The 23,162-nt window shown below is 43.9% G+C and overlaps 1 protein-coding gene across 3 annotated transcripts in view; it reads right to left on the bottom strand.

The window, feature by feature from the left end:
• The window catches only part of SMS (spermine synthase), a 77,908-nt gene that overhangs the window by 5,210 nt on the left and 49,536 nt on the right, over positions 1–23,162 (bottom strand). For 2 of the 3 annotated variants that reach the window (XM_036439757.2, XM_036439755.2), the window contains 2 exons: positions 18,646–18,761; positions 14,551–15,038 (listed from right to left, as the gene is read on the bottom strand). The exons of the other annotated variant lie outside the window; for it this stretch is intronic. In XM_036439757.2, the coding sequence (XP_036295650.1) occupies positions 14,999–15,038; positions 18,646–18,761 (156 nt within the window). In that variant the 3' untranslated portion in view covers positions 14,551–14,998. Of the gene's footprint in view, positions 1–14,550; positions 15,039–18,645; positions 18,762–23,162 lie in introns of those variants that run through there. 3 annotated transcript variants of the gene reach the window in all.

Below are 23,162 nucleotides of genomic sequence, written 5' to 3'. Positions count from 1 at the left end.
GAGTCCTACTGCCACCTCAGGAACCATCAATGCATCTCCTGGTGACTGGTCATTTGGTCATTCCAGAGTTCTGGCCACTGGCCTTTTATAATATAGATATGCATAGCCCATGGACATAGGCAATAGGGTAGTGAAGACCTGGGGAGTGGGTAAGGACTGGGCGGTGTGGGGAAAGGAGGAGGGAATGGGAGATATCTGTAATACTATCAACAATAAAAAATATATTAAAGAAAAGACTATATAACCTCTTTACTGCCCCCATCTTATCATTTAATATAGCCAGTTACCTTGAAAACCAGTGGAGAACCTGAAAATAAATGAGCATTTGGGGGACTTAAAGTAGTAGGTCATTGCTCTTACTGAATGTAAAGACTGAAGAAGGCATAGCACTTAGTGTTAAGATCTCACTATCTGATTTCTTTCAATGAACTCAAAATACTAGACAGCTGGGCTGCACTGATATAAATTTTGATTTTGCATAACTCAATTTTGAAACCTGATGCTTGCTGGGAAATTTTTTTAAAAAAGAAAAAGCTAAAGTTAGAGAACTTACTCTGCACCAGACACCAATCTAGGCATGGCATCTTTTATTGGATCTTCACAACAATCCAGAGGGGTTTGCTATAGATTGCATGTTTGTGACCCTCTGCATTCATATTACGAAATTCTAATCCCCAATGTGATGGTATTAAGAGGTAGGGCCCTTGGGAGGTGACAAAGTCAAGAGGGTGTACAGTGGTGCCTCGCATAAAGAACGCCTCGCACAGCGAACGCTGCACACAACGAGCTTCATTTCATGATTCATACAACGAACTTCGTTTCACACAACTGCTTCGCCCGAGCTTCCACGATCGCTGCCAATGTATTGCATCCTCCCGCGCAGGCACTGCAGGCAGTCGTTAGTCACTGCGCTTAACTTAAGCACGTATCGCGGCAATCGTTCTTCATTACGAATTAAATCACGCACGTATCACGGCAGTCGTCCTTTTAAGTTAAACTCAATATTTTTTTTATATCATGATGTATCTAAATAAAAATAATAACAAAAAATTTATCTTTTTTATGTCATCTTAGCATATTTTATGCTACAGAACGAATTATTTTTTTTAACATGTATTGTTATGGGAAACACGTTTCACATAACGAACTTTTCGCATAACAAACTTGCTCCTGGAACGAATTAAGTTCGTTGTGTGAGGCACCACTGTATTGCAGCCCTCATGAGCAGGATGAGTGCTCTTATAAAAGACACCACAGAGAGGCCCAGTGCACAAAATTGTGCGAGACCCAGAGTCCCACCTGCCACCGCAGGACCCATCAATGGACAATGGTGCCCTTGAGAGAACATGGACACAGAGAGAAGATACCATTTTTGAAGCAGGAAAATGGCTCTCACCAGATATGGCATCTTTTTTTTTTTTTAATGTATTTTATTATTTTTTCACAGGGAGGAAGAGAGAGGGATAGAGAGCTAGAAACATCGCTGAGAGAGAATCATCGATCAGATGCCTCTTGCACACCCCCTTCTGGGGATGTGCCCACAACCAAGATACATGCCCTTGACCGGAATCAAACCTGGGACCCTTCACTCCACAGGCCTACATTCTATCCACTGACCTGAACCGTTTACGGCAGATACAGCATCTTGATCTTGGACTTTCAGCCTCCAGATCTGTGAGAAATAAATGGCTGTTGTTTATAAGGCACCCACCTATGGTGTTATGAAAGGACTAAGACAGAAATAACATTATTACCCCTGTTTTACCAAAGCAGAGGGCCAAGGTCCCAGAACCAGGAAGTGATAGAACCAGGATTTGAAGCCAGTGGTCCAAGCCCATAGCTTAGGTTCAAAACCACCTTTACGCCGAAATTGGTTTGGCTCAGTAGATAGAGCGTCGGCCTGCAGACCGAAAGGTCTCAGGTTCGATTCCAGTCAAGGGCATGTATCTTGGTTGTGGGCACATCCCCAGTAGGGGGTGTGCAAGAGGCAGCTGATCGATGATTCTCTCTCATCGATGTTTCTAATCTCTGTCCCTCTCTTTTCCTCTCTATAAAAAATCAATAAAATATATATATATTTTTAAAACCACCTTTACAACCTGCATCCAATGAATAAGCAGTATTTGCAGACGTTGCCATGGCTTGCCCTGAATGTGATGAGTAAATTGTAAAATCACTAAGTACGTGTGGAGCACTACGGACTTTTATGCCTGGAAATGTAGGGTGGTTTCTCAAGCCAGTCTGGATCCTACTACTAAAAGCAAAGAAAGAAGAACAGTGCTGCCTTATGACTCTTGACTTCTCATTCAGACTCGTGATTCAGGGTCTCTAATTAGCAAGAGAATATGTTCACCAAATGGCAACTTTCCTGTTTCCAGAACAGTGTTCCTTCCAGGAAGCCGGGAACGTTGGCATCTCATGCCAATGCAGGATGCCCATGCAATTCCCAGTATCATTTTACTTATAAAGTCCCTATTCATGCTTTTGGTTACTTCCTTCAAAGATTTCACCTTTCACCCTAGCCGATGTGGCACAATGGATAGAGCATCGGCCTGTGGACTGAAGGGTCCTGGGTTCGATTCCAATCAAGGGCACATACCCAGGTTGTGGGTTCGATCGGCCAGTAGGGGGCATGCAGGAAGCAGCCAATCAGTGATTCTCTCCCATCATTGATGTTTCTCTCTCTCTCCCTCTCACTTCTCTGAAATCAATAAAAAGATGTCACCCTGTCTTTGCTAATAAGACGCCATCTGTCGACTGCTTCACTTAAAGTGATATAGGGCTCTAAGGTTCTGTCTTCCCACGTTTGTCACAGTCAAGGTAGACCATTTGTGATGCTGTCTCTCAGTAAGATAATTTCCTCTTTCCTTAAACACCATGAATTCTGAACAGGGGGCATTAAGCACTCCTTGAATTTTACATTAAGTTCTGAAGTTAAATGTGTTAGATTGAGTTACTGCTTCCAATTCGTCACTCCCCTGTCATTCATATACTGGCTATAGCCTCACTGACAGAGCAGACTCCCTTGCCTCTCAGCCTTAGGCTTGGCCAAGCAATGTGCTTGGGCCAATGGGACAGTGACTGACATGGCCCAGGCAGAGGCTAGAAGTGTAGATGCATCATTGTGCTTGCACTCTCCTCTGTCACCATAACATGTCTCAGGCAGCCACTGGTCCAAGGAGGTTGAAAGACATGTGAAGCAGACTTAGACCCAACACACAGTCTGGACAAAGCCCAGCAGAGCCCAGTCTGGATCTGCTGAATCCCAGCCAACTCATAGATGGGTGAGAGAGAAATTAACACTTACTGATCTACGCTGCTGAAATTTCAGGCTTGGTTGTTATATATTACTAGATGCCCGATGCACAAATATTTGTGCAAGAATGGGCCTTCCTTCCCCTGGCTGCCCGCACGGCCTTTGTTACAGCTGGAGCCGCCTTTCCTCCTTCCCATGCTGCCCAGAGGCCTGGAGCAGCTGGCGTGGTGCAGAACACCTTGGTCCTACCCCGCCACTTAGCGTCTGTGTATGCAAATTAAACCGCCATCTTTGTTGGGTTAATTTGCATGTTCATTCCTGATTGGCTGGTGGGCATAGTGACGGTGCAATCAACTTGCATCTTTCTCCTTTATTAGTGTAGATGGTGGTAATGGTTAATAGATAAACCCTTCTCTATCTGCCGTCTATTTGGAAGACCAGGTAGTATTTGTTTCCTGGGGCTGCTATAACAAAGTACCACCAACAGGATCGCTTTACACAGAAATGTATTGTCTCCCAGTTCTGGAGGCCAGGGGTCTGAAATCAAGGTGTCAGCAGGGTTGGTTCCTTCTGAAGGCTGTGAGGGAGGATCTGTTCCAGACCCTTCTCCTCAGGCATTCCTTGGCTTGTAGGATGGCGTACCCCCTGTGTATTCACATTATATGTGTTTCTTGGTCCAGTCCAAATTTTTTAAATATTTTTAAATATATATTTTATTGATTTTTTACAGAGAGGAAGAGAGAGGGATAGAGAGCTAGAAACATCTATGAGAGAGAAACACAGATCAGCTGCCTCTTGCACACCCCCCACCGGGGATGTGCCCGCAAACAAAGTACATGCCCTTGACTAGAATTGAACCTGGGACCTTTCAGTCTGCAGGCCGATGCTCTATCCACTGAGCCAAACCAGTTTCGGGCAAATTTCTTTTTATAAGGACACCAGTCATATTAGACAACAGCCCACTCTAATGATCTCTCTTTAACTCGATCATCTGCGAAGACCCCATTTCCAAATAAGGTCACATTCACAGGTACTGGGCAGGCAGGAGTTAGGACTTCAACCTTCTGGGTTGACACACACAATTCAACCATAACACCATCCCAGATGTCTTTCTGGCAAGGGAGAGGCAAGACTGGAAGGACCTGTGGCCTTTTGGTTAATGGAAAATCTAAGCGTTTATCTTTCTGCATAGCTGCAGCAGGAATAAATATTAGGTCTTGCTGTCTTCTAAATGCTTGCTGTTTTACAAAGCACTTGTAGTAAATCACCTCTACCCCTACTCTCCTGTGCTTACTTTATAGCCTTTGCCTTAGTAAATCTACATTTGCTCCTTCATGCTTCTATTTCCAGCGGCCCTGATGGTACCCTGTTGCTCTGGGCTAGTATTTCACGCTGCCTTTTTTTTTTTTTTTTTTTTTTTTCCTGCTGAAGAGCCTGCCCACGTGTTTTCCCTCATACACTGCCCTTAATGCGGCTCATTGTCTCCTCTGACCCTCTACAGAGGCTGCGGCCAAAGCGGCCGAGAAATGCTACAAAGAGCTTTGCTAACACAATGTCAGAACTGAATCACGTAACCTCTAATCTCTCCCTTTATGATCCTCTGTATTTTCCATACATCCGAAAAGGACCCAAGCACAAATGGAACATTTGTTCCGGTCTTAGTCTCCACGGAAATAAACAAACTTACCTAAACCCGTGAAATCAAGGCACAATCCAAGCTTCAGGGAGTTGCATGTTGAGTTGAATCAAAAGCACAATCCCTCATGCTGGTGTTTGGAACCTTCCAACTGGCAAGGCGATGGGGTCTCCACAGCCTTTCCGAATGGCAGGGAGGACACGGACATGTCTGCACTGCTCATTACTTCAAAGTCTCCGCTAATTGGTTCCATCCACCACCAGTTCTGTCATTTTTCAAATGCTGGGGGGACAGGGGCCTTTGAGGGGATATTGGGAGGTGACAAACTGAGCCGCAGATGAATGGTTTCTCCAATTGCTTTTTAAACAAAATCTATGAGGATATATCAAAGCCTCGGACATCAAACACAAACCCATCTTAGCATTACTAGGGCAGTATCTCTTCCTTTGGAGGCCGCTTGTAACAATACGCTGATATGTCAAACATTTCATGCTAGCTGTGGTTCATGCATCAGCTTTCTCCATTTGTCTCCAATGCAATCCATATGATTTCCCAGGTGTCTCTAGCTCGGTACTATTCAAGGCGTGGTCCAAAGACTGTCAGAAATGCAGGCTCCTGGGCCCTGCCCTAGACCTACTGAAGCAGACTATTTGAAGAAGGTCCTCAGGTAATCAATTCCTAAGCACACTCAAGTTTGAGAAGCACTGTCCTAGTTTCTTTTATTCCTGTTTCTAAATATTATAGCAGGACAACTACTGTTCCAGCTGAACCCATTAAAGTCCTCAGCCCGTTTTCCCATCAAACTAATTGAACAGCTTTTTAATGGGATCCTATGTTCAAATTTAAACTATCGCAATTCTGCCCTGGCTGGTGGGGCTCAATGGTTAGAGTGTCGGCCCAAGCACTGAAGAGTCACAGGTTTGATTCCCAGTCAAGAGCACGTACCTAGGTTGCAGGTACCTGCGGGGGGCAACCCCGCAGTCAATGTGCCTCTCACATCAATGTCTGTCTGTCTCTCTCCCTCCCTCCACCCCTTCCACTCTCTCTAAAATAGAACCAATGGATCCCAGCTGATGTGGCTCAGTGGTTGAGTGTCAACCTATAAACCAGGAAGTCACAGTTCAATTCCCGGTCAGGGCACATGCCCAGGTTGTGGGCTCCATCGCAGTGTGGGGTGTTCAGGAGCCGATTGATGTTTCTCTCTCCCTCTCTCTCTAAAAAAAAAAAAAAAATCACCCCTAATCAGTTTGGATCAGTGGATAGAGCACTGCCTACAGACTGAAGGGTCCCAGGTTCGATTCTGGTCAAGGGCATGTACCTTGTTTGCGGGCACATCTCCAGTAGGAGGTATGCAGGAGGCAGCTGATGGATGTTTCTCTCTCATTGATGTTTCTAACTCTCTATCCCTGTCCCTTCCTCTCTGTAAAAAATCAATAAAATGCATATAAAAAATCAATAAAAACATTAAAAAGCTATTTATGTAAAAAACAAAGAAAAAACTACCATTCCTATTTCAATTTGTCAATTTCTACCATAATACCCTTCACAGCCTTTTTCCTCCAATACAGGGTCCAGTGTGCGGTCAGGTACTGCATTTAGTTGCCATGACTCTTCAGCATCCTTTCATCTAGAAACCTTTTCACAGCCTTTTGTCTTTTTAACATTAATACACTTAAAGAATCCTAACCGGTTTGTCTCAGAGAATAGAGCGTCCGCCTGCAGACTCAAGGGTCTCGGGTTCGGTTCTGGTCAAAGGCATATACCTTGGTTATGGGCACATTCCCAGTAGGGGGTGTGCAGGAGGCAGCTGATCGATGCTTCTCTCTCATCGATGTTTCTGACTCTCTATCCCTCTCCCTTCCTCTCTGTAAAAAAAAATCAATAAAATAATTTTTTTTTAATCCAGGGCCCTTTTTAATAAAGCATTTTTCATTTGGGGTCTAATGTTTACTCAAGATTACATTCGGGCCCTAAGTGGTTTGGCTCAGTGGATAGAGCGTCGGTCTGTGGACTCAAGGGTCCCAGGTTCGATTCCGATCAAGGACATGTACCTTGGTTGCAGGCACATCCCCATTAGGGGGTGTGTAGGAGGCAGCTGATTGATGCTTATCTCTCATGGATGTTTCTGACTCTCTATTCCTCTCCCTTCCTCACTGTAAAAAATCAATAAAATATATATTTTTAAAAAGATTACATTCGGGCAATGCCGTCTTACCCAGTCTTGCATAGCTGCAGATGGACCCTCCGGAGTACTGGAGGCGCAACACCCACCTGCTCTTTGATTCTGCTCACCTGGTCAGAGTGTCGCACATTTCCTGCACTGTAAATCAATTTTCCTTCTTGCAATGGGTCCTGGGCTGAATAATGGCCCCCTAAGGATGTCCACACCATACTGTAACCCCAGAACCTTGTTACCTTATATCGCAAAAGGGACGCTGCAGCTGTGGCTGAATTGGGGCGATTCTTGCGGACCATGCAGGTGGACCCCATAGAATCCTGAGGGCCTTACAACGGGGACGCACAGGGGTCAGAAAGAGGCAACGTGACAGCGGAGGGAGAGAGATTTGAGGATGCTATCTATGTTGCTGGCTTTGAGAAGGAAGAAAGAGGGCAAAAGCCAATTAGGCAGACAGCCCCCAAAAGCTAGAAAAGGCAGGAAACATTCTCCCCTAGAGCTTCCAGCAGGAACCAGCCCGGAGACACCCTGATTTGAGCCCTGTAAGACTTCTTTTAGACTTCTGACCTCCTGAATGGTGTGATTTTAAGGAACTGTTTGCGGTCAATCTGTTTGAGTAGCAATAAGAAACTGATACACAGCCCTAATTGGTTTGGCTCAGTGGGTAGAGCATCGGCCAGTGGAGTGAAGGGTCCCAAGTTCAATTCTGGTCAAGGGCATGTGCATTGGTTGCGGGCACATCCCCGGTAGGGGGTATGCAGGAGGCAGCTGGTCGATGTTTCTCTCTTATCAACGTTTCTGGCTCTCAATCTCGCTCCCTTCCTCTCTGTAAAAAAATCAATAAAATATATTTAAAAAAAAAAAAGAAGAGAAATAGCCTATGATGATAAAGAGAGACGTGTCTGCCCTCACCGGTTTGGCTCAGTGGATAGAGCATCTGCCTGCATTCTGAAGGGTCCCAGGTTCAATTCCAGTCAAGGGCATGTACCTTGGTTGAGGGCACATCCCCAGTAGGTAGTGTGCAGGAGGCAGTTGATTGATGATTCTCTCTCATCAATGTTTCTAACTCTATCCCTTACCCTTCCTCTCTGTAAAAAATCAATAAGATATATATTAAAATAAAGAAGGGAGACATGCCTGTGTCTTCATGCACCAAGGAGCAAGAATGTCTCCCTGCCCTAGCAAGACTGCGGTCCCACTATGAGTGACAGCACTGTGTAGGTGAAGGGTGTCTCTTCACCAGGGTTCGAGTCTCTGGGGTTCCTTCTTGCTTCGCCTATGGGCCGAGGAGCAGCAGAAACTTCTATGTTCAACATTCAGACCAGAAAACCGGAAGTGTAGGATCTGCAGCCATTTTGGTGCCAGCTACTTCTGTATCTTCTCTTTTTCTTTCCTGTTTGTTTTCGCTCCACCGTCAACTACGTCACTCTTGAATGGCTCCACCGCTGGTGATGGACCACCCATTGGGCAGGATGCTTTCACATGGGCTCACATTTGGTCCTCACCAGCTTACAGAGGACTGTGGCTGCAGTTCATATACCGGTCCCTGCAGGCCAGGCAGCAAGGCCACTGATCCTGTCTGCTGGAGGGTGTGATAGCAAGACTCTGATTGATCCTGGATGCTTGCGATTAGTTTGAGCCTGGCCCTAGGTTCCAGCTGGGTAAATCCAGGATGGATTTATGCACTGAAATATTTAACCATAGTAGTGAATTGTAAATGACTGCAAGAAAGTTGGAAGTGATGAGGGTGTATGGAAAACAAATATACAAATAAATGGGGGACAGATACAATGGATATGACGCTTACTGTAGAATGCTGATTACCAACTAGCGAAGGGGAGGGGGGAGTGTGCAGTTGGAAAAATGAGTGTTTTGTTGGCACAGTGAAGACTGAATTGGGCATAAATCGTCCACTGGTGACAAAACCTTGGAGATTTAAAAATATATATCTTTTATTGATTTTTTACAGAGAGGAAGGGAGAGAGATTGAGAGCCAGAAACATCAATCAGCTGCCCCCTGCGCACCCCACACTGGGGATGTGCCCACAATCAAGGTACATGCCCTTGACCGGAATCAAACCTGGGACCCTTCAGTCTGCAGGCCGACGTTCCATCCATTAAGCCAAACTGATTTCAGCAAAATCTTGGAGATTTTGACAAGGAGCATATTTATGTGGCTTTGTTTCCCACAGATTGCGTATGAGTTGTGTATCAGTTTATTTTTAAGTATATTTTATTGATTTTTTACAGAGAGGACAGGAGAAGGATAGAGAGATAGAAACATCGATGAGAGAGAAACATCGATCAGCTGCCTCCTGCACTTCCCCCCACACTGGGATGTGCCCGCAACCAAGACACATGCCCTTGATCTGAATTGAACTTGGGACCCTTCACTCCACAGGCCGATGCTCTATCCACAGACCACAGACCAACGCTCTACCACTGAGCCAAACCGGTTTCGGCCTATTTCTTTTCTTGAACATGGCCAACCCCATGCAATCTTTTCACACCAGCCTGTTTTCTCATGTCCCACTTGGAACACAAAATTCTAAGAACTGGCCTTTACAGTGCACTTGAACTCAAAACATGAGCCAAATAATCCTGGGCTTCCGTCTCTAGGATGCACCTCTCCGGATGATGGAGGGCTTCTGTCAATATAGACTGGGCTGGTTCAGCTTGCTTCACCTGGGGGAGCCCCCACCTCATTGATTCTGTTCCATTCCTGTGTGGGTCGCAGAGGGGCCTGTTCCCGAATGCTTCACCATAAAGGAATCGCTCACAGGAATGACCACCACATCACCGGGTGCTGCCTGGGGACACCATCTGCATCATGAGCTGGCCAGCGGATCTCTGGCACCCCGGAGATGAGCCTGCTTGTCCAGTCACATTTGTCATCTGATTTCCCAGGGAAATCACATCCAGGAGGACTCCATTAGCTTTCCAAAAGCAGGGGACTATTTTTTGCCTGTGATCTATTTCTCATTTTTGAAATAATGAATGAAGCAGAAATCGGTGGAATGACTACACCAGATAATTGAGATTTTTAAATGATCCTGGCCAAGGAGAACTGGTCTGCCAGGACCGATTTGAGGTTCTGACATCAGGGTGAAAAGTACCCAGCGACCCTTGCCCACCGCCTAAATACGATGAAAGCAAAAACCTGTAGGTCAGGGGTTCTTCACCTGGGATCTATGGACAGAATTCTGTATGTCCCTACACTTGGATGCGGAAACATTTTTACCCTCATTGTCACTAACCACTCACTGAAATTTGGCATTACCTTTATACATGAACGTAGGTGGCAAACCATGTCAGTATTGGCAGTACCTAGGACTTTGTGAAGATAAATCAGATGTCATCACGTTTCAGTTGCTACAGATAATTACAAATATCTGTGCTCATTACTACCTCAAAGATATGGTAGTCAGGCTGGCTGGTGGAGCTCAGCTGTTGAGCACTGACCCAGGAACCAGGAGGTCACGGTTGGATTCCCCGTCAGGGCACATGGCCAGGTTGTGGGCTCCATCCCCAGTGCGGGACATGCAAGAGGAGCTGATCAATGCTTCTCTCTCATCATTGATGTTCCTCTTTTTCTCCTTTTCCCTTCCTCTCTGACATCAAAAAAATTTTTTTTAAATGTGGTATTCAACCCATCACTACATCTAGCCATGTAACAAGTTATTAAAGCACAAATATTAAATCATAAAGTTTTGAAAAAACAATATAACTTGTTTCCTTCCAATTATTTCTCCTTTATGTATTAAAAACATGTTTCTGAGGAGGGGCTCACTCGTTTCACCAGGTCGCCAGAATCCGAGATGCAAAAAAGGATATGAGATCCTGATGTCATGCCCTAACAGGCGTGGCTCAGTGGATAGCGTGTTGGCCTACAGACTGAAGGGTCCCAGGTTCGATTCCTGTCAGGGTCATGTACCCTGGTTGTGGGCACATCCCCAGTATGTACAGGAGGCAGCTGATCGATGTTTCTAACTCTCTATCCCTCTCTGTAAAAAAAAATCAATAAAACATATTTTTTTAAAAAGATATGAAAGAAAACCAAGAATTTCTTAGGTATTAAAAACAAGAAGAAACCCTGATGTCAGCTTTCAGAGAGCAAATTCCGAATGCTAGAAACTAATAGACTCAAATGGTTACTAGCCATGGGACCCCAGGCATAATTTACAGTTTGACTGCTGGCCTACTCTGTGATAGTAACATCGAATTCACAAAGCTAGTTTTAGGTTGAGCGAGGTAATGTAAAGGAAAGTGGTTTATTAACCCAAAGCACAGCAAGGTCAAGATTATCTGATAAAAAAAAAAAAGACACTCAGCAACCAGGTAGTAGATTATTTTCTCAAGGCCACACAGCAGCTCCTAACAAATAATGTGGCTCCGCTGGGCCAGTGTGGTTCAGTAGTTGAGTGTGTCAACCCAGGAACCAAGGGTTCCGTTCCAGGTCAGGGCACATGTCTGGCTTGTGGGCTCCTTACCAAGTAGGAGGGGTACAGGAGACAGCCAATCCATGTTTCTCTCTCATCAATGTTTCTCTATCCCTCTCCCTTAAAAAAAAAATCAATAAAAACATATTTAAAATATCTTTTAAAATAAATGGCAGCATTTAAAAAAAATGATGCAACCCAAGGGCAAAGTGCTATTCTAAGACTGGGTAAGGCACTTGAGCCACAATCAATCAATCAATCAGTGAACTGCTTCCTTCAGAGAGAAAGCCTTGTCACACACAAAAAAGTTCAGAATAAAAAACCAAGTGCTTAGAAAACAACTGAAGGACTTCACTTTTAGTGGCACTGTTCTAGAACCTCAAACACAGGCCAATCCTGTATCATAAATGGCTAATATGCAAATTGTCCCGACTGGGAGTTCAACCAGTGGGTGGGGCCAGACGGCCTACAGCCCATGGCCCCACCCCAACTGGCCCTGATCAAGGTGGCTGGCGGACCCCACCAGTGCACAAATTCGGGCACCTGGCCTCTAGTGGTATATAACATCACTTAATCACTTCCTTCAACCTGTCTCACGACTCAAGGGAACAGAATGAAATGGATCAATTTACTGAGACCAATGCAAATTCTTATGGCAGCAGTAGCTAACACAAGGAGGAGACTATTCAACTGCACAGAAAACAGTAGCACATTTTCATTCTGATATCAGCACTGCTCCAGCCCAGTCACACACCAAACCACATTTTTAAAATATTCAACCACACTTTCAAGAGAAAATAGCATTTTCTTTTTTTTTAAGAAGCTGAATTTTTATATCTGCTGAATTAGAATTTAAACTACAGCCATATTTATCTTTAAAAAATACTGAATATGCTGTGGTATATACAAATTTATTTTAATATATTTTTATTGATTTCAGAGAGAAGGGAAAGGGAGAGAAACATCAATGATGAGAATCATTCAACTGCTGCCTCCTGCATGCCCTACACTGGGGTTGGAGTCCGCAACCTTGGCATGTGCCCCGACCAGGAAATTGAACCTATGACCTCCTGTTCATAGATCAAAGCTCAACCACTGAGCTACTCCAGCAGAGCCTTTAGATTATAAAGGAGACTACAACACTATAGCCATAAAGTGAAATAACAGTGCTTAGATTTTATCACACTTCCTTAAAAATACAGCAAAAGTGGATATTGTTTTTCTTTTTTTTTTCTTTTTAATTGTTTTCTTGGTTTCTTTTTTAAAAAATATATATATTTTATTGATTTTTTACAGAGAGGAAGAGAGAGGGATAAAGAGCTAGAAACATCGATGAGAGAGAATCATCGATCAGCTGCCTCCTGCACACCCCCCACTGGGGACGTGCCCTCAACCAAGATACAATACATGCCCTTGACTGGAATCGAACCTGGGACCTTTCAGTCCGCAGGCCGACGCTCTATCCACTGAGCCAAACCGGTTTCAGCGGATATTGTTTTTAATGATCAGAATTCGGAATGTGCATGCTTTTCTTTCAAAACAATCAGGTTAAATTGTCCTTTCTTCAATATGGAGAAATGGATAGGGTCAGAATTTGCGATTCTCACCCTACTATTAATACATTCCTTATTCTCCCCTGAATGCATCTTCCATGGGCTGGCACATCCTGATCCATCTCATTTCTAACTCTAAGCTCTTGGCAGGACCTGTATGTCACCAGATTTATCAGTGGATTGTGCCTTGGCCTCAAACATAAAGCCATGCCCACGTATTAGTAAACACTATTTCCAGACACCAGATATACTTGAATTCTTTTCTAAAGTGGGAATCATCCCATTCTATTAACCGAAAACAGAATTTGAACAGTAATAGCAGCAGTATTTTTTAATTTTAGTTTACAGAGCCTTTGTAAAACATTATAGAAGCATTTGGAGGGTGGGTAGGATTCTTAATGTCTACTCATGCCATTTTTAACTTCTACATACAAGAAAAATACTTGCTGAAAGCCAACCTAGTTCCAACATGATTTTAACTCCTCTTATTATACTAGAAGCCTAATGCACGTGTAAGAATGGACCTTCCTTTCCCTATTGCTTGGCACCTGTGCATGCAAATTAACTTGTGTTGGGTTAATTTGCATACCCACTCCTGATTGGCTGGTGGGCATCACAAAGGTATGGTAAATTTGCATCTTCCTTTTTTATTAGTGTAGATTATTGTTTCTTCTTCCATGACAATCTAATAGGAAAGGGAAAAAGTAGGCATACACTCATTTTTAAAGACTATCTGCAGGATACCATAAACCTATCTTGGGAGGAAGATAGGTTTGTTACTAATTCTATCTCAAAAGGAACATTAAACTACTTCATTTTTAATGTTTTGCTTATTGTAAATTCGCCATGAATGAACTCTATTGATAAAGCATAAAGATTTTATTTCAACAACATAACTCAGTGATATCTAATCAGGCAAGTCAATATACCCTCACCTGTCACGTGGGTTGTTTCCCACACACAACCAAGCTAGTAGTTACAAGCACTTCCTTAGGTGAGTTCAAGTTGCTCTGGTTGCAGGCCTCTCTACAAACTATCATCTATTTGTGCACCCAAAAATCTTCTCAAAGCTTCACAGCAGCGATCCAAACTGATCTTTGTTTCCACATCTAACACAGGAGTAAGATGGGGGACAAAAAAAAAAAAAAAAGCTTCTGACTTTCAATTTCACAGTAAGGCCAAATCTTTTCCTCCCCTCAGGTCAATTTTATAATGAAGAGCTGGTGAATGTAATAGGCTGTATCATTTACCACAATGGTAAATGGAAGTCATTACTACTGTTCAAAAAAGGCCCTAAGGCCATCCTATTGGAAAGAGATAAATGACACCAGCGATGATAAAAGAGAACTAAAAAAAGACCCAGGAGACACCTTTGTTCTGCGCAGTAGGAAGTAAGAAAAAGGAGACCTAGCCGAAATAACAGAGCAGACACATGAAATTTCTCATTTGTAATTTTAATCAAAGCGTTGCTAATTCGTGGTTGTTGTTTGTAACTCTCATAAAAGCACCAAATTTTAATCATGTAAGTCAATTCGTGTTTTTTTTTTTGGGAAAGCAACACCATCAGGAAGTCCCCTCCAGAATAAAACAATGATGTTCATTCTTCCAAACAACCAAATGCAAAGTCTACCAAAACAAAAACGAAAACAGCCCACACAGGAAAAAAAGTAAAAAAACAAAAAAATCACATTCTAGGGTTCAGTGCATGGAGCAGCCTTTGCTATGCTAGCTAACCATCCTTCAGCTGACTTTCAAAAAACAACACACCCTAGGTCATCAAGATATACATTTGCCATTTGCCTTTTTAAATTAAAAAATAATTTAAAAAGAACTTGAAGGAATTCACAATCAAATTGCCTGACTCGTGTTGATGGCATGGACAGCGTGTGATGGTCAGGAAGGCTATTTGTAGCACATGTGATGAGGGGATCTTGATCTTCAAGGTTTAGCTTTCTTCCAAACAGTGTAAAATACCCACCTGGACAAGGAGTTAAGGAATGAGAACAGAAAATTCGAAGAACAGTATCACTTAAAATAAGGTGACCAGAGGTCCCGATTTTTAACCATTTGTCCTGCGGCGTTTTAAAACAGTCCCGATTTTCGCGGGACAAATGGTTAAAAACCGAGACTGTCCCGCCAAAAGCGGGACGTCTGGTCACCTTAACTTAAAATGCTGTGGAAAGGCATGCATGGAGGCCTTGCAAACTCAAAAAAGAGACCTACAGTAACCACAAAGGATGGTCTGAAATGAAAACTTTTAAAGAAAAAGCAGCTTACAGTGGCAGTCCTGTCCTGGGCCAGTATCTTCCCGGACAAAGATCAACTTCAGTCTTTACTGAGAGGATTCTCTCTACGAATCTAAGATAACTTACCTGTGGGATGTCAGGGCCACTCGTCACTTCCCCTTTCCCGGACCCCTCGGGGCACAACCATTGTTATTATCTTGCTACTGGTGGACTGCTAACTATCCTTTATCCACCTGAGTACAGAAGCGTGTGTCTATCATTTCACTTTATCCAATCCCAGGGGTTTGGCCTCTTTGCTTTATCCCGCCTCCCTAATCTATCACCAATGTACTTCACCTAACCCCACTTATGTCTCCTCCTTTGATTGTAATGTCTAAAACAAGGTAAAAAAAACAAAAAAACACAAAAAACATCAAAATGCCATTATAGGGCACTATCTCAATCTCAATACGTTGAGATTCTGCCTTCCTGCAATTGTATGTCTCAAATGGTCTCACAAAATTCTTTACAGGTTTGAATGTTTTTTTTTTCCTTAACAATTTGCTGACCTACAAACATCGCTAAGAGGAGCAATTTTCTATCCTTTTCGTCCCATGGCACATTTTACTAATTATTACAATTCTGCGGCACACCAAAAAATGTTCTACTTTTTGCTGATCTGACAAAAGAAGTATCATTTTGATTCATTCATACCAGACAGCTGCTGTTGTGTTGGCTGTTGTTTTTTTACTTGGCCATCTAAGGGGAGAGAGGTCGGTGCCCCTGACTAGTCAGGGATGCAAGTTTTAAAAGTCCTTTGGGCACCCGGGCTGAAAACCGCTGGCTTAGAGAATTGCGGCCATGTCAGACAATGGAGGCCTCTTCAATAACCACTTGGCAGCCTGGACACCCCCCAGCCTGTGACCCTGAGTGCGGGAGGGGGTGTGCGGAGGAAAGGTGATAGTGAGGCATCCATCTTATATAAAAACTGCTGTTTGAAATGTTAACCCTGCTATCTGGCTTCTGTAAATGCTTGCTTGCTGAAATAATAAGGAAAATAAGACTACTCCCACTTCAGAGAGGCCATTAAACCTTCCCGGACGCCGTTATCAGTGCTGGCGCCAGGCCTTTGGTTGAGGTCTCAAGGCCCAGCACATAGGGGCTCTTTAAGAACTTGCAAAGGGGGCCGGAAACACCCCATATTTGGGAAACAAAGAAGGTAAAAACATATAAATAGGGAAAGTTCCTCCATGTTGGGGCCCAGAATTTGAGAGACATTTTCCTCTGGACCCGCGCGTAATAAATATAACTCCCTCTCTCTAAGTATTGCTTGATTCTTCTCAGGTTTTCTTTAACAATAGTGCTGCTTTCAAGATCTCGAAGAAGTTTTAGGAAATTCTTACAAGGGTGGGAGGAAGAGACATAAACAAGAGGGAGGTGAGGAATGGGGTGGGGAGAGTGTGGGAGGTGGGAAGAAGAGGGGGGGGGGGAGGTGGAAGGAGGGAGAAGAGCCGGAGCCCTAGCTGAAGCCTTTTTCCAAATGTCATCAACTGATTTCTAAAGTCTTTGTTAGGGGCAGAAATAGGACATTGGAAACTAATTATAATAAGAAATCTTAATCATGCTCTGTTAACCGTGATGGTTCTGTTCTGATTAGAGAAAGCACACTCTAGGCTGGCTGGGAGTTGTACGCCCTAGGACAGTGTTTCCCAAACTTCTCTCATGACGAGAATCACCTGGTGGAGTTGTTAAACTACAGATTCCTGAATCCCAACTAAGAAGTGCTAAACCAGAATTTTGGGGAACATATGGGTAAAATTGTATACTTAACTAGTGCGCTAAGACAGCACTAAGTTCTCTCATCATGAGAAAAGTTTGGGAAACGCTGCCCTAGGACATGGGAGCTAACACAGGAATGCAATCCATCCTCCTGTCCCGAGAACTATCTATCATTACGGAAAGATTTACAACCTCGTGGTGAGGCAATCTAGTCCTGGAGGCACCTGCTCTTTATAACATCCAGCCCCTATTGCCCATAATCTGGTCCAGGGGTGCCCATCGGCACCCTACCTCTCTAACGCCCCCCCCCACGCCCATATGACTTGTAACCTGTAATGATTATCCTGTGCCTACTTTCCCATGCCTGTAATTCCTACTTTCCCACGTAATCTTTGTCCTTCTATCAAACATATGAGCTGGCTTGTGGTGGGGGGCAGAGCAGATTTTAGTGGATGGCCCGCTGCTCTGCTCTCCCATCCTGTCAGTATTATTGGAATAAATGCTCATATAGGACTCAGCCCTGTCTCTGCTTCATTGACTCATATAGTGACAGGCAGCCTGGACCCCTTGGCTGTCTGGGAGGACCCTGGGGGAGGGGAATGTTATGACCTCCTTTCTGTACGAACCTGCCCCGCCTTACAGGCCGGCAGCAATCACAGGAAACTCCGCCACCTCAAGAAAACAAGCCTGCCGAAACCGGTTTGGCTCAGTGGATAGAGCGTCGTCCTGTGAACTGAAGGGTCCCGGGTCCGATTCCGGCCAAGCGCCTGTACCTTGGTTGCAGGCACACCCCCCAGTGGGGAGTGTGCAGGAGGCAGCTGATGGGTTTCTCTCATTGATGTTTCTAGTTCTCTATCCCTCTCCCTTCCCCTCCGTAAAAAAAAAAATTAAATTTTTTTAAAAAGCAAGCTTTTGTCTGCACTCTCCAGTGTGCCTTTAGGAGGAGGAAACCCGTTATAAATTTCCAGTGACAATGCTCTCATTCCGGCCATCCCCCCACCGCCCGCCCCCGAGTTCTTTTATTTCTGGGGATTAAATGTACTAAGTGGCCCTAATGGAAAACACCAACGTTCACTTTGAGATCCCCGGCATGATTTCCAGCTCTCGGTTTCTACTGCAGCTCAGAATATCAAGGGAAGTACAGAAACTGGCATTAAAGTAGGATCATCACGATATGGAAGTAGAATGCACGTCTTCAGTCTTTGTGCCTGCAACAGCTGGGGTTCAAATCAATCCCCTGGAGGGCTGCTTAAGGCCAGTCACCAGCTCCAGCTTTTCTCATTGGGAAGCAATGGAGCGGGGGGCGCTTAAGTATTTGCTCGTCTATTTCCCAGATGACGCTGTAGGACTGGGGACCACCTGTCAGAACCAGTGGGAGCTGCAGCAGGCCACACTCCAGGATCTGAGGGCGGGACCTGGGAATCAGTATTGTCTTAAAGATCCCAGGGGCTTCCAATGCGCAGCCACGCTTGGAAAACTGGGGCCTTATATGCTCAGAGAATTCTATTGATTCAAAATGCTAAGCTGGCACAGGATTGACTCGGTGTTCTGATCTGGCCACACAATAAGGTCAAAGGATACAATTCCAGGTATGAAGGGACACAGACGATCTCCTTGGAGAATTCCACAGGACAATACAGGTGTCCGAGCTGTTCTTCGTAGAGTGACAGGGCTTCTGTCAGATTGACACAGTTCCCCTAAATCAAAGAGAGAAAAGCAAACAACGGGATACTGGAGTCCACGAAGGGTCCCACTCGTTTGAAGGTCGCTAATAAATAGGAACAATTGGAGCTTCCCGTAAAAGTTCCTCTTGGAAAATGAGACATGGTTTTGGTACTTTCCCAAATTGCACTGAGCTCTATTTATAGATCCATTAGTTCATTATTCTTCTACCTCATTTACCAAGCCATTTCAAGTGATTAGAGTGCGAAGCAATACAAAAACAAGTGAGACCATTTCTCATTTAGTGACACAGCCTTTTTATCAACACCATGCAACAGCAGAGATTCATACACAAAACCCATTCAATGTAAGTTTTCCCAGGAGTCACACTGTGTTTAGAATAATGTATCAAAAGTATAATATTCTTGCCCTAACTGGTTTGGCTCAGCGGCTAGAGCGTCGGCCTGCAGCATGAAAGGTCCCGGGTTCGATTCCGGTCAAGGGCATATACCTTGGTTGCGGGCACGTCCCCAGTGGGGGGTGTACAGGAGGCAGCTGATGGATGTTTCTCTCTCATCGATGTTTCAAACTCTCTCTCCCTCTCCCTTTCCTCTCTGTAAAAAAATCAATAAAATATATATTTATAAAATATATAATATTCTGGCGGGTGGCAGTGGATGTGAACCCTTTCCCAGGGGGGCAAGGGCCAGCTCCCTCCTCCTCTTTTTTCCAAATAAAAATATATATAATATTCTCGGTTTCCAGAAGGGCTTAAACTATGACCATCATAACAGTCTAAGATATTGGCACAGGCCGAAACCAGTTTGGCTCAGTGGATAGAGCGTCGGTCTGCAGACTGAAAGGTCCCAGGTTTGATTCCAGTCAAGGGCATGTATCTTGGTTGCAGGCACATCCCCAGTGGAGGGTGTGCAGGAGGCAGCTGATCAATGATTCTCTCTCATCGATGTTCCTAGCTCTCTATCTCTCTCCCTTCCTCTCTGTAAAAAAATCAAGAACATATATTAAAAAAAAAAAAAAAAAAAAAAAAAAAAAAAAAGATATTGGCACAGAACTATCTTTACCCCCCTCATGCTTTCCCTGAAATTTCCCCGACTTAAAGCATAAGAGAGCAAAAGTCTATTCACAATACATATGCTAAAGGAATTGCCCAGTTCCACTCCTTATCAGTTTATCTTGACTTCATTGTTCTAAATTTTCTGCCTCTCTTGCCACCACTGACCTACTTAGCAAGCATATCAGGGTGGTCAATGAATATAGTAGACATCAGCTAGGGGGCTACTGGGAAAGTATTTTATTCCGGACAATCAAGAATCAACTGTGACCCATCCCTTCAATTTCCTTCTAGCCCAGTGGTCGGCAAACTCATTAGTCAACAGAGCCAAATATCAACAGTATAATGATTGAAATTTCTTTTTAGAGCCACATTTTTTAAACTTAAACTTCTTCTAACGCCACTTCTTCAACATAGACTCGCCCAGGCCGTGGTATTTTGTGGAAGAGCCACACTCAAGGGGCCAAAGAGCCGCATGTGGCTCGTGAGCCGCGGTTTGCCGACCACTGCCCTAGTCCTATAAACTCTGTCACTTTAAGACAGTCTCTTATTCTATAAAATGGGTTTGTTTTTAGTTCAAATAATAGAAAGATAAACTTAACTGCCTGACCTTGCAAGCTAGCCATCCAATGTAATAGACTAAAATAGACTAATAATGAGACTAATACTGGTAACAATTCCCATATTCTTACGCCAAGTACAAACTCGTTATGTATTCAAGGTTACAGCTGTCTGTAACAATAACTCACACGGAGCCCTTTATAATATCTGCAAAGAGGCTTGAAAAGTATAAAGACGGGAGACTTCCTGTGTGTGGTGCTCAGAGATATGGAAGAGACATCTCCCCCTGAGCCTAGCGCAATAAATGACTGATTAATTGGCTCATTAAGGTGTCTTGCATCTCGTTTGCTGATTCTCAATACAATAGGGCTAGGGTCTATCATTTTAGCACAATACCTCCCCAAGTGCTTTCATAACGGACTTAGAAGACAAGATAGGTATTTCAGGCCGCCTATTTTCTTTCTTTGGCCACCTATTTTCTTCTTTGAAAATATACTTTTATTGACTTTAGAGAGGGAGGGAGAGGAAGAGAGATAGAAGCATCAATGATGTGAGAGAATCGAAGAGAGAGAGAGAAACATCAATGATGAGAATCATCAATCAGCTGCCTACTAGGGATCAAGACCACACAATCCAGCCGGGACCGGTTTTGCTCAGTGGATAGAGCGTTGGCCTGCGGACTGAGGGGTCCCGGGTTCGATTCTGGGCAAGGGCATGTGCCTTGGTTGCGGCCACGTCCCCAGTAGGGGCTGTGCAAGAGGCAGCTGATCAATGATTCTCTCTCATCGATGTTTCTAGCTCTCTATCTCTCTCTTCCTCTCTGTGAAAAATCAATAAAATATATTAAAAAAAAAAAAGACCACACAATCCAGCATGTGCCCTTGACCGGAAATCAAACCATGACTTCCTGGTTCATAGGTCAATGCTCCATCACCGAGCAACACTGGCCGGGCACCACCTACTTTCTTTTAACCACTGAAGTTCCTAACATTCAGAGTGCTTATGAATGTATGTGCTGATTCTATTTCTTCAAAAGACCTTCACTGTCAACCTGCTAAAAAAAAAAATAGGCAGGTACAATATCAGATGAAAACTATTCACAAATTAAGACAGCCTGTGATGTAAGCCTTTTTGAGGATGCTCTTTCAAAACCAATCAACCCAGCCAGCCACGGGCAAACCGGTAGACAGAACTATTCTGAGAGCTGGCCTGGGTGGTTTTAACTTAGCACTTTGGCTCAGCATGACGTCATCCTTCAGTGCCAGCCAGTTTAGTAACCCATCATCTACGGCCCTGCAGTGGGATTTGGCCAGAGTGCCCTTGGCCAGCATATAATTTGGTTTCAACATCAAGTTCAGCATGAGAGCATATAAACACCACATTGTAATTTAAGACTCGCAAATAGAAAACACTGCCTGGTTGATTTTAGAACACATCACCCCGGGGAAGCTGGAGAATAGAAACGCCACCAACGCACACAGTTCAATGGTTTCCCTTGCCATCCCAAAATTGACACCGTCCTCTCTTCACAGAGGGTACGCAGGAGAACATCCTTACGGAGAATGTGGTAAGGAAATGGGATACTTTCAATTTGTTCTTCCCCAACACTGTCAAAAAGCAGCTTAAAAAAGAAAATAAACTCACCACAAATAGAGACCTACCCAAGAAAGTAACATGATGCACTGCACCTTCCTGTTTATTTAAATAGAACTACTTTTTTTTTTCTTCTTAAGAAAGACACAATGGCCAAAACCGGTTTAGCTCAGTGGATAGAGCATCGGCCTGTGGACTGAAGGGTCCCAGGTTCGATTCCGGTCAAGGGCATGTACCTTGGTTGCGAGCACATCCCCAGCGGGGGGGGTGCAAGAGGCAGCTGGCCGATGATTCTCTCTCATCGATGTTTCTCTCTATTCCTCTCTTCCTCTCTGTAAAAAATCAATAAAATATATATATTTTTAAAAAGACACAAGGGGGAAAAACCTAATAGTAAAGAATGAAGCACTTAAGGATGAGAGAAAGGGAATAACGGGGCAATGGGGGAGAGGGGAGGGTGCACTCCAAGGGAGTAAATCCCAATTCAGTAGCATCAGTTCTAGAAAGTTCTCCTTGGCCCATGTTAGATGACAGTTAGCATGTATTACTTCTGTAATGTGAAAAGCAGGTGCTAAAGTATATATCCTTGCCCTAGCCGGTTTGCTCAGTGGATAGAGCGTCGGCTGTGGACTCAAGGGTCCCAGGTTCAATTCCGGTCAAGGGAATGTACTTTGGTTGCGGGCACATCCCCACTAGAGGTTGTGCAGAAGGCAGCTGATCGATGTTTCTCTCTCATCGATGTTTCTAACTCTCTATCCCTCTCCCTTCCTCTCTGAAAAAAAAAAAAAAAATCAATAAAATATATATATATATATATTTTTTTTAAATATATTTTTTTAAAGTATACATCCTTAAGGACAGCATTTTTATAGGGTTCAAAAACAAGGAAAATGACACAATATAATGATTTAGTATATCAAAGTATGTGAAACATCTATAAAGAACAGCACAGGAATAAAAAACACCCCACAACACTATAGGTAGCTTACTTCTAGAAGGTGGGCAGGGATTAGGGAGGGATGGAGATGTGTCAGTGGTACTAGCAATGTCCAATTCTCAAGCTAGGGAGTCAGAGTTTGCTAATACTCTGCATTATAATTTACATGAATGTCACACACATTATCAAAACACCTAGTCTTGTCCTGACTGGTTTGGCTCAGTGGATAGAGCATCAGCCTGCGGACTTAAGGGTCCCAGGTTCAATTCCGGT

The sequence above is a fragment of the Pipistrellus kuhlii genome, unplaced genomic scaffold, assembly GCF_014108245.1.
Source record: "Pipistrellus kuhlii isolate mPipKuh1 unplaced genomic scaffold, mPipKuh1.p scaffold_m20_p_16, whole genome shotgun sequence".
In the NCBI taxonomy this organism is placed as follows: domain Eukaryota; kingdom Metazoa; phylum Chordata; class Mammalia; order Chiroptera; family Vespertilionidae; genus Pipistrellus; species Pipistrellus kuhlii.
This window is presented reverse-complemented; position numbering and strand designations above follow the sequence as displayed.